The following is a 9830-nucleotide window of genomic DNA, read 5'->3' on the forward strand; positions in this document are numbered from 1 at the left end:
AGCTGCAGGCTCTCAGAAGAGCTGAGTGCCTCAGGGACAGAGAAGTGGTTGGGAAATAGCAGCCACCCTTCTAACAGAGAAGTGAGACATGCATCCTCCAAACCCAGTGTTGCTCTCAGCAGGAGGGTACCACACCAGGCCATGCACCACCTTGCTCCCTTTCTGGAGAGGGTCTCCCAGGTTAGTAATGACACCAAATAAATTATGGCAGAAACTGAAGCAAACCAGGTGGAGAAGTAGAGTGCTATTTTAATTTCTAACCCAGCAGTGTAATGGTAAATAGGAAAGTGAATCAACCCATTGGGCTGCTGTTTCAGGCCACTTGGTGAGGAGGGTTAACTGCGTATTGCCTAAATTAGAAGCAGATGAACCACATCTGCCTTTGCCCTAAGCTAGCTTGACTGACTCTTCACAGCAGCACCGGGTGCAGACACGTGTAGGCACGTGTATAAGAGGGGTGACAGAGCTGAGCCAGGGACCCTGTCCTGCTTCCTCACAGCCTTCCCGGCAACAGTTTCCTCACCTTTGCAGGTGCAGAAGGCAGCCCTGAGCTGGCTGTGTGTCACCGGGCTCGTTGAATTTCTCACTACTAAATGGTAAAGTTCCTTTTTCTGCCTGGATTGGCTGGTTATGGTGGAGGAGGTCTTTGGTGTTTTGGTTTGATTGGTTGTTTTTGTTTTGGTTTGGTTTGTTTTTTGCCTTTCCTTTCTTTTTTTCTGGAAACAATTACAATTCCATGCTTAGCCAGTGAATTGCTGTTTCAACCTAACAGGGCTTATTCTTCTTTAAAAAAAAAAGAGTGGCAGTGCTTACTTTTCTTAGACACCTAACTTGAGACTTTTCAAAGGCCCAGGAACGTTCTGCCTCAGTTCTTACTAATTTCAATACATTTTACATCCCTTGGCTGTATTCTTCAGTAACTTCAGCGGGACTGAAACAATTCACACCCTGTGAAATCGGCGTGTTTGGCCACAAAGAGCCTTCGCTGGGAGGGTGGGGCAGCTGTGCGGGAACAGAATCACAGAACCGTTTGAGTTGAAAGGACTTTAAAGATCACCCAGTGCCAACGCCCCTGCTCGGGCAGGAACATCTTCCATTAGACCAGGTTGCTCCAAGCCCCATCCAGCCTGGCCCTGAACACTGCTAAGGGAGGGGGAGCGGCATCCCAGCTTCCCTGGGCAACCTGCTCCAGTGTCTCATCACCCTCACGGTAAAAAATCAGGTATTAACCTAAATCTACCGTCTTTCAGTTTGAAACCGTTACCCCTTGTCCAATCACGACATTCCCTTGTAAGAAGTCCCTCCCCAGCCAGCTTTCCCGCAGCCCCTTCAGGTACTTCAGGTGAGCGGTACAGTCCCAGCAGCTCTGACTCCCACCTCTCCCAGAACCACTCTGCCTCCGCCGCCTCCCCTCCCGTTCCCGGGCGGTCCGTGCCACCGGTGTGCCCTGTGCCCACGGGCCCCCCTCGGGCAGCGGCTGCCCCGCGGAGCCGGGCCGGGCGGGGCGGGGTGGGGTGGGGGCTCCGGGGAGGCCTCCCGCCCGACACGCCCCCTCGGCGGGGCTCGCCTTTCCCAGCGCGGCGAAGCGAGGTCGGCAGAGCAGCCGGAGCCCGCTGCGGCGTAGCCCCGCTCCCCATGGCGGCGGTGGCGGCGGTGGCGGCGGGGCGGTGGCGGCGAGGGGCTCGGCTGAGCGCGGCGGCGGCGCTGGCGCTGCTGTCCCTGGCGCTGGTGACGCTGACAGCCGGCCGCGGCGGTGGCGGTGAGGGGCGGCCGGCTTCCCCGCCACCGCTGCCGTCGGGCTTGCGGGAGGAGCTGCGGCAGAGACGGCGCGACCTGCAGCGCCTGGCGGCGGCGGGCGGCGGGGAGGAGGCGGCGGGCGGGCTGGGCTGCGGCGACCTGAGCCTGGCCAGCGGTGTCAGCGTGCTGGGCTGGGGCTTCACCAAGGTGGTGGCGCGGGCGGCGCTGGCGGGCGGCGGCGCCGTCGCCCTGAAGTCGGTGCACGGGGCGGGCCGGGAGGTGCGGCAGTGCGTGCAGCGGTACGGGGCGCCGGCCGGCTGCCGCCGCCTGGCCGCCTACAAGCTGCTGAAGGAGGTGACGCTGCTGAGGCGCCTGCAGCACCCCGGCATCGTCCAGGTACGCAGCGGCGGGCTGCGGGGTGGGCGCCCTCGGTGCGGAGGTTTTTCAGACGCGGCTGACGCGGCTCGGTGGGCGAGTCCGGCCGTGTTGCCTCTTGTGTTGCCCAGGCCGTCCCGGACCTGCTGGCACTGGCGGGGCATCGCTCTTGACAATCGCTCCTTCCCTCTCGGCAGCTGCACGGTCAATGCTATGATAATAGCGGAGATTCTGAGTTACGAGTCACAGCTATGCTGGAGCTGGGATCCCCCCTGGAGATGATTCAGCTTCTGCAGACCCCCTGGGAGGAGAGATTTAAAGTAAGAAAACAAAGCAAAGGGAGCTTTATCAGTCGCTTTTAGACCGCAAACTGAGTAAATGCGAAGAGCCGCTTGTGACTGCTGGGGCAAACGGGATTGTCAGGCTGACACTGTTTGCTCCCGCAAATTGTCCTTAAATCATTTTGCTTTAACTCCTTTTAAATCACATTAGAATAGCCTTAGCCCAGAGTCTCGCTGTTATATCTCTTCTCTTTAAAGAGGTGTTAAAAGAGCTACATCTGAGAGGAAACGGCTACAAAAACCCTCTCAGGACTGGAGTGGTGTTTAATACCCAGTATTACTGTATATTTCTAGCTTCCCGTCTGTATTGCTCCCCTCCACAGAGGGACTTTCCTAGTGAGGCCCCTCAGCAGTCTGGGTCCGATTCAGGCTGGGTGTGATTCGGGAAAGCTGCCTCACCAAGCTGTGAGTGTTCTTTTCTGTGTATTATCAGTTACAGGCAGCGGGATGAGCAGCCTGTCTCTTACCACGTGTTTCTACGATGTTTCTGATCTTAGCCCTCTAGGTACTGCTGTACCAGAAACGCCACTAAATTGCTTTCCTCTTGCTGTAGGTCTGGGATCACATTCCTGTTAGTGAGATCTGCCTTGTCTCAAACATCGTGCATAGGGATTCTTCAGCTCCCCTGGAATATAAATGACTTATGACATGGCACTAGTTTTCGTTCTAGCTTGTGTTAGTTTGTTTGCCTCAAGGTTTCAGTTGGGAGTTCACCACTACTTAACTTGGTTCCCAGGAGGAAAGAGAGGATCAAGTAGAAGCATGGGTACCTTAATCAGAAATGCTTTGGGCAAAATGGAAACAGAACAAAAGTCCCCAAATAAAATTCCTGCCTGCATGCAGTCCGCAATGTTGAAAAGGAGCATTGCTGTCCACACCAGAGGAGGAGTGGCAACCATGCTCACTCAGCTGCAGGATGTGAAGCCGGGATTCTTATGGTTGCTTCTCTCATCAGCTAAAACAATGTCAAATCTTCCAGAATAATTTCTCTTAACCTGTGGAGTTATGCTTTTGCTTACAAACTGTTTCATGCCGGCTTCTACATACCTTTCCCAGCACCTTGTCTTCTCAAATGTGCCAGAGTCTCTTTAGAGCTAGAAACCCATGATGCTGGATTAGCTGTTGTTGAGGTCTGGTGTAGTGTCATTAAGCTTTTCGCAATCTTTTGACTGATGAAGATACTAATTCAGAACTTACGCTGGCACTGTCTAGTCCTGTTTCCTAATTAGGGCATCTAAACGGATGGGATTCCCCTCTGGTGAGCCACATCAGATACCAGTGATCCTGAGAGCTGTTCCAAGTGAACAAACCCCTACGCCTGCACAGATCTCTATCACAGGGAGTGAGGGATGGCGTGGGTCTGCCTGGCACACCTACCTGACTGTAGAGTTTGTCTGGTGCCAGGGCTCCCAAAACCAAATGTAACCTGCTGAAGAAAAAGCTAACTTGAACAAAGTGCTAGTTCAGTATGAATGCACTCTTCTAGCTCTGTTTCGTTAAAAAATAATGTACTAAGCTTTCTGTTGGATCAGGTACTGTCTGACCTTTCCTTGCTGTCATAAAGTTGATGTAAGAGCAAAAAATCTGGCAATAAATACATTGCATGCTTTGGCTAATTCCTCAGAAGCATGACTGTGTGCCCAAATTCATACTGCTGAGTGATGCAGCAAGGCATGAATCTGGTATTAATGACCGTGGAGCCTCAGTCTGTATGGAGCAGCATGGGGGAAGGGAGGGGAATGTATTAATTCTATGCCAGAGTGGGAAAAAAACAGTCTGATTTCAGCTACCAAATCAGTATAGCCCCTGAAACATGAAGGCTGCTATTGTTTTCCTCACAGCTTTCTCCTCTTGTTCCTCGAACTGCAGATGTCTTCTTTTGTATACATACATTTAAAAAAAATGTTGTTAAACTACTTACCAGTCAAATCCTGTGGCAATGTTGATAATAAATTTTGTAGCATACATATAATTACCTTTTAAGTACTGTATGCATTTGTTTGGGGTTTTTGGTTTTGGTTTTTTTTTTTGGCTTTTAATTTCATTGAATGCCCTCCCCTGTGTTCTACTTCCAATTTAATAGCTGTTTTTCATCTGTTTTCCCCATGCATATTCATCTTCTCTTTCTCAGATTTGCCTGAGTCTTGTGAAACTGCTGTTTTACTTGGCACATTCCCCCCTGGGTTCAATAGTCCTCTTGGATTTCCAGCCGAGGCAGTTCGTTATGGTGGATGGAAACCTAAAAGTGACAGACATGGATGATGCCAGCACTGAGGAGCTGTCATGCAAGGAAGATAATGACTGCACACTCGAGTTCCCAACAAAAAGCTTCCCTCTCAAATGCTCTGCAGTTGGGAAATGTGAAGGAATAAATGAAAAGAAGAATCTTTTCAATGCATATCGGTATGTCCAGCAAGATGGGAGAAAAACCTGGGGTGGATGATCTCACACACTGCCATGTAATCTCTAGCATCTTGTGTTTCTTCCATGAAGTGATTTCCCCTCACCTCTGTTGAAGGGTGCTAAGCATTGCTTTGAAGACAATTTATTTTCCTTATAAGGCAGGAAAACAGTGTAGCTGTTGTCTGGTGAGAATGAAGGCATCTTTCTTATGCTGCTCCCTTTCCCCAGTGCCCTCTAGAAACTTTACCCAAAGATTCCACCTGTGAACATACTGTTTTCCAAACAAGCCCCTGGCACTTGACATCCATGGGCTGTGTTTGCTGAAAGCAGTGGCAGCATGGGCTGGCTGTCAAAACCCACCAGCTTGGTGCTCCTGTTATTGGGAAGAGTCTGGATAACTCTTCCCTTGAATTCCAAGTCTCCCTGTGGTCACCGTGGGCACCTGTGGAAGAAACAGGTAAAGAGCAAGGAGCTGACTGCAGCGCTTGGTGCAGTCTACCCACTAGAAGCAGGCTCACTTCCACTCACCACTGATGCTTGGCAGGCCATGTACTGGTGGCACTATTGGCAGCTGGAGATTTACACAGAAGGACCTAGTAAGGGAGCCTGACTTTGCAGGACTTGGTGTTAGAGGGCATATCCTTTTTTTTTTGTGGGGAATGCATTGCTTAGTGCACAAAAGTGGCCCCAGTGAGTGAAGGGAAGCTCTGTCCTGTGAGTCTTTGCTAGGTAAATTTACTAGGGAAATTAAGCAACTGTATTCTAATCAGTCTGTGGGATTTTTTTGCAGGTATTTTTTCACCTATCTTTTGCCACATTCTGCACCACCAGCTTTGCGGCCCTTTTTGAGCGATATTCTGAATGCAACAGGTAGCAGCTAACGTTCATAAACTTCTTTATTGGAAGCCTCTACATGGTATTTCATGGAATTACTCATCTTTGAAATCTTTTTCTTTAAATATAGGTGATTTAAGATATGGAATAAATGAAACCCTGAGAGCTTTTGAAAAGGTTTTACATCTATACAAGTCAGGGCTCTATCTGCAGAAAAGACCCCTTCTTCTAAAAGGTACATGCTTTTGCATGCTTTAAGTAACGTAACTACTGAAGGAGCAAGCAACTCAGTAATTAGTCAAATTCTGATCTCCCATACGTTCAGGCAGTGTGTAGTCACTGGGAATAGCACCGGAAGTATAGTTTTTGAGCAGCCTTTTTTTTATGGGACCTCTGCACAATTATATTGTTTTGCAAAGTAAATGCAGTGCAGACAATCTCGCCTTCACATGGATGTGTGTTTGCACTGCTTCTGAATGTTCTTCTTCAGTGTTTCAAGTGAATATATTTAGAATAGCTTAAGCAAGTAGACCAGAGTAGCAAACTGAATGTCTCCTTTCTCTCTTTGGGGTCATTTTAGCCTGCAGACCAGTAAGTCAGCTTTTGGTGCTGATACTGAAATTTCCTGTTTCACTTGATGGCTTTTGACTGCTGAGCTCAGGCTGTGGGAGGGTACAGTGGGGAGGTGACAACCCCACTATTGAGTGTGGCCAAGCAGTTGGGGCCCTGGTGCTTTCTACATTTCTTTTTTCTGAAGACCATCCTATTGAACCTCTAAATGAACGTTCATGAGGTGCATTCCTCTGAAAAGAGTCATTCTGTTTCCAGACTACATCTCCCTAAAGGGCTTCCGAACGGTGGAAGGAGAAGACTACAAGTGCTGGCCCTCCTATAGCCACCTGGGGTGCTTGCTCTCCATTCATGGTGCCGAAGAAGCCGCTGCAATTTGTAGCTCCCAATCTCAGTGTCAGAGTTTTATTGTCACCCAGCAGAGGACGTGGACAGGTGAGCTTGGGCAGGAGTGATGGGATGCTGCCATGTGGGGCCCCTACTTCTTCAGGCACAAGTGGGGATGTTGCTGCTGTCCTTTTTCATAGTGCCTCGAGTCTATCGATGCATATAAAGCTGTCTTATTTATTCTCAAAATCAGATGGGTGCAGCATTGGGCATCCAGCAACCCCCTGGAGTTACTTGTATTATATCGAAATTATATTCTCCTTCTGCACCTTCTTTCCTCTACAAATTTTGCACAGGACTGCTAGGTATTGTTACTTACCTCATGCAGAGATGGCTTCACTTTGGTGTTAGGCTAAACAGTTCCTGTGGGGTTTTTAGAGATGAAAGAAGCTGCATAAGGTTTCTATTTATAAGGTGGTTTCTATTGTTATAATTAAAAGAATCATTACAAGTTGTTATCCCCTTTATCAAAACCAAAGCCTCAAACCAATGGATTTCCAAAATGTCCCTGTAATTAGCTCTGATTACAGCCTCTTACAGTTAGCATGTTTTCAGAATTATTGTAAATGAGCTCATTTAGCTGACACTCCAATCATGGGCTAAATTGTTATTTATAAAGTGAAACACTAATGAGGTAAATAAGTGTTTTCACTCACAGTGGTGCTGAAGAACTGTGTCTTGTTGGCTGACATGATATTTAAAAAAAGAACCCCAAAACTACCAAAGGCACAGCGTTTCCACGGGTTCCTGTGCAATTGGCATGTGGCTAACTGGTGACATAAGAGCACTTCCACTGTTGGAACATAAATCTCTTTGAGCTGGTTCCACACCAGCAATGGATCATGTGAGTTGTGCCTAACACATTGCATCTGGCTTCCTCACGGAGTAGCTGTGAGTTGCTGTGCTGAGTGCCTCACACTCAAAACAGCAATGGGGATACAGAAACAGCACAATTCAGGACCCAAGACCCTTTCTGCAGCACCTGGCTGGGATGCTGATCCCTGCCACCCTGTACCGTGCCTGTGGTCTGTTAATGTTTCCCTTGCTGAAATTTTTCTTCCTCACATTTTTGCAGTGCATCTTTGCAGCCAAAGATGCCAAAAGTGTGTGACTGTCATGCCGACTGCCTAACTTTGCCAGTTGGATTAATGAGAGCTGTGGGAATATGCTAATCCTTCTGAGGGAAGCTTGGTAAAGCAAAACAAGATGTAAAAGCCTCCAAGGCCCACTTGTGTATTCCTTGTGTGCACTCAGTGAGCATCTGGAGATTCTGGGACTGTGAAACACATCTCTGGCAGGCTGGAGTGACCCTTGGCTGAGCAAGCAGTGTGTTCCTATGTCTTTTGCAAGAAATAGCATGGGTCAAGGTGAACCTGTCTCCTGTATTAAATTTACATTTTTATTTCCTTTCCAGGACGCCCACTCGCCTCATTTCAGAGTAGCCCGACTGATTTAGTACCAGATGCTAACGCTGTAGTCTATATTAAAAGATCGGCCTCCTTAGGGGAGAGACTTTTAAGACAATGAGATCACATAATATGATCCTGGGAGGAACAAGCCATTGAGGAGAATTTTGTCTGCTGAAAAGAATGACATATTTTATTTTGCTTTGGGATGGGATCTCCTTGCCAGCTCAGATAGAGTGAAATGCTTCTGTCTCCTTGATGAAATCTAAGATTTCTCACTGCAGCCCCGCTAGCTTCTTTATCTGTTCCCACACTGTTGTTCTGCATAAATGCTCCCAGTTTTAGTCAAATGTTGCTAGGTTGTGCAATATCTAGCCTTGCTGCTTTGTTAGCCAGCTTGTCAGCCAAGAAATACAAATAGCTGCAAGGGATCCAGTTTGGATAGGCTTAGTTTAGTCACCTCCAAATGCACCTTGGAGTAGGCAACAGCCCCTTCTGCAGCTGCTGACCAGAATTTCATGTCACTGCAAATGTAAAGGACTGGATTTCAGTGATGGGGCCAAGGTTGTAGGGTTGGGGTCCATAACCAGAGGTTGATGATGGGGGTGGTCTTCCAAGGAGGGTCCTGATTTAGTTCCTTCCAGGGCAGGAGAGGGAGATGGTGTATAGGTCAACTCTGGAACCAAATGTCTGGATGTTTGGATTCAGGTTTTGGGTTTGACCCTATGTGATTTGTAATGCCAGCTCCCATATATCAACCTTGAAGGTTTTTCTCTGTTACTTTCTGTGAAAGAGCAAGACATTCAGAATATTTATGTATAAGGCATTACTCTGTATGATAAAGAATGACTATGTTTATTCTAAGCATGCTGTGAATAGTTTTTCTTTTAGTTTTCAAAGTCATAACTGCAACCAAATGAAGAAATGTCATTGTTTCTCTCCTTTAGCTCACCTACCATTATTACCCACTCCTGAGGAGTGCTCTAAACTTTGAGTGCTCTAAGTAGTATACAAATGTGCCAAAGCCCCTTGGACACTTAGGTCTTGGAGTATGTTCCATGGTTGTGTTTGCAGGCTTACAGGTGTAGGAGAGACAGTCTGGTCCCAAAAGCCTCCTTCATCTGCTCTTAGCTAAAACTGTAGATGTGGTCTCTGAAAAATAGGGGAGGGTTAGTTTAATGTACTGTAAGAGATGGCAACATAATGTGCCACTCCTGGGAGTGCTTGGAAGCAGTGATCGTACGATCCCTCTTTCTGTAGCACTTTTGGGGAAATCCCAAATCACTGCTGATCTCATCCCTGCAAGGGAAGGTCCCTGGCTTTGTGCAGGGGAGCCATGCTGCAGCCTCTGTGCCATGCTGCCTCATTTTCTACTTAGCCCACACTGATGAGTGGAAATGATGGCTCTTGGGACATTGCCATTGGCTCCCTGCAGCCTATGACAGCTTGACTATGCCAGGCAGGCCCCTTGTAGCAGCCTGAGCCCGTTTTTGCGGCGGGGTTGTGTTATGCTTTTCATGATCTACTCTTGTGTTTCCTAGTGGTGGCTCTCACCTTTCATCTCATTACTACTCTATTAACCCTCAGCTATGCCACTGCATGGGGGCTTTCTCATGCGCTGAAGTCCCCACTGCTTACACTGAGGCAAGGGAGCTCCAGTAGTGATATCAATTAATGGGAATTCGTAGTTAGCACAACAAGAAGGTTCTTGGTGATGGCCATGTTGCTGCAGGTTTTGTGAAGGCAAGGCTTTTTAAATGAATGGTCACAGACTGCT

At 48.2% G+C, this 9830-nt stretch overlaps 1 protein-coding gene across 1 annotated transcript; it reads left to right on the forward strand.

The window, feature by feature from the left end:
* Positions 1–1635: 1635 nt before the first annotated feature.
* On the forward strand, positions 1636–8174 carry LOC103530872 (extracellular tyrosine-protein kinase PKDCC). Its single transcript, XM_030452497.1, has 7 exons — positions 1636–2133; positions 2310–2432; positions 4585–4856; positions 5647–5726; positions 5821–5925; positions 6519–6695; positions 8062–8174. Exons 1-7 carry the CDS (start codon positions 1636–1638, stop codon positions 8172–8174), a joined length of 1368 nt encoding a protein of 455 aa, XP_030308357.1.
* Positions 8175–9830: the final 1656 nt, after the last annotated feature.

This window comes from Calypte anna, chromosome 5A (genome assembly GCF_003957555.1).
Source record: "Calypte anna isolate BGI_N300 chromosome 5A, bCalAnn1_v1.p, whole genome shotgun sequence".
Taxonomy (NCBI): Eukaryota; Metazoa; Chordata; class Aves; order Apodiformes; family Trochilidae; genus Calypte; species Calypte anna.

Bases quoted from the DNA above. Each gene is read 5' to 3' on its own strand.
- LOC103530872 (XM_030452497.1), top strand. From the start codon at position 1,636: ATGGCGGCGGTGGCGGCGGTGGCGGCGGGGCGGTGGCGGCGAGGGGCT. The intron at 2,433-4,584 runs GTAAGAAAACAA...TCTCTTTCTCAG, and splicing joins CCTGGGAGGAGAGATTTAAA to ATTTGCCTGAGTCTTGTGAA. The intron at 4,857-5,646 runs GTATGTCCAGCA...ATTTTTTTGCAG, and splicing joins AATCTTTTCAATGCATATCG to GTATTTTTTCACCTATCTTT.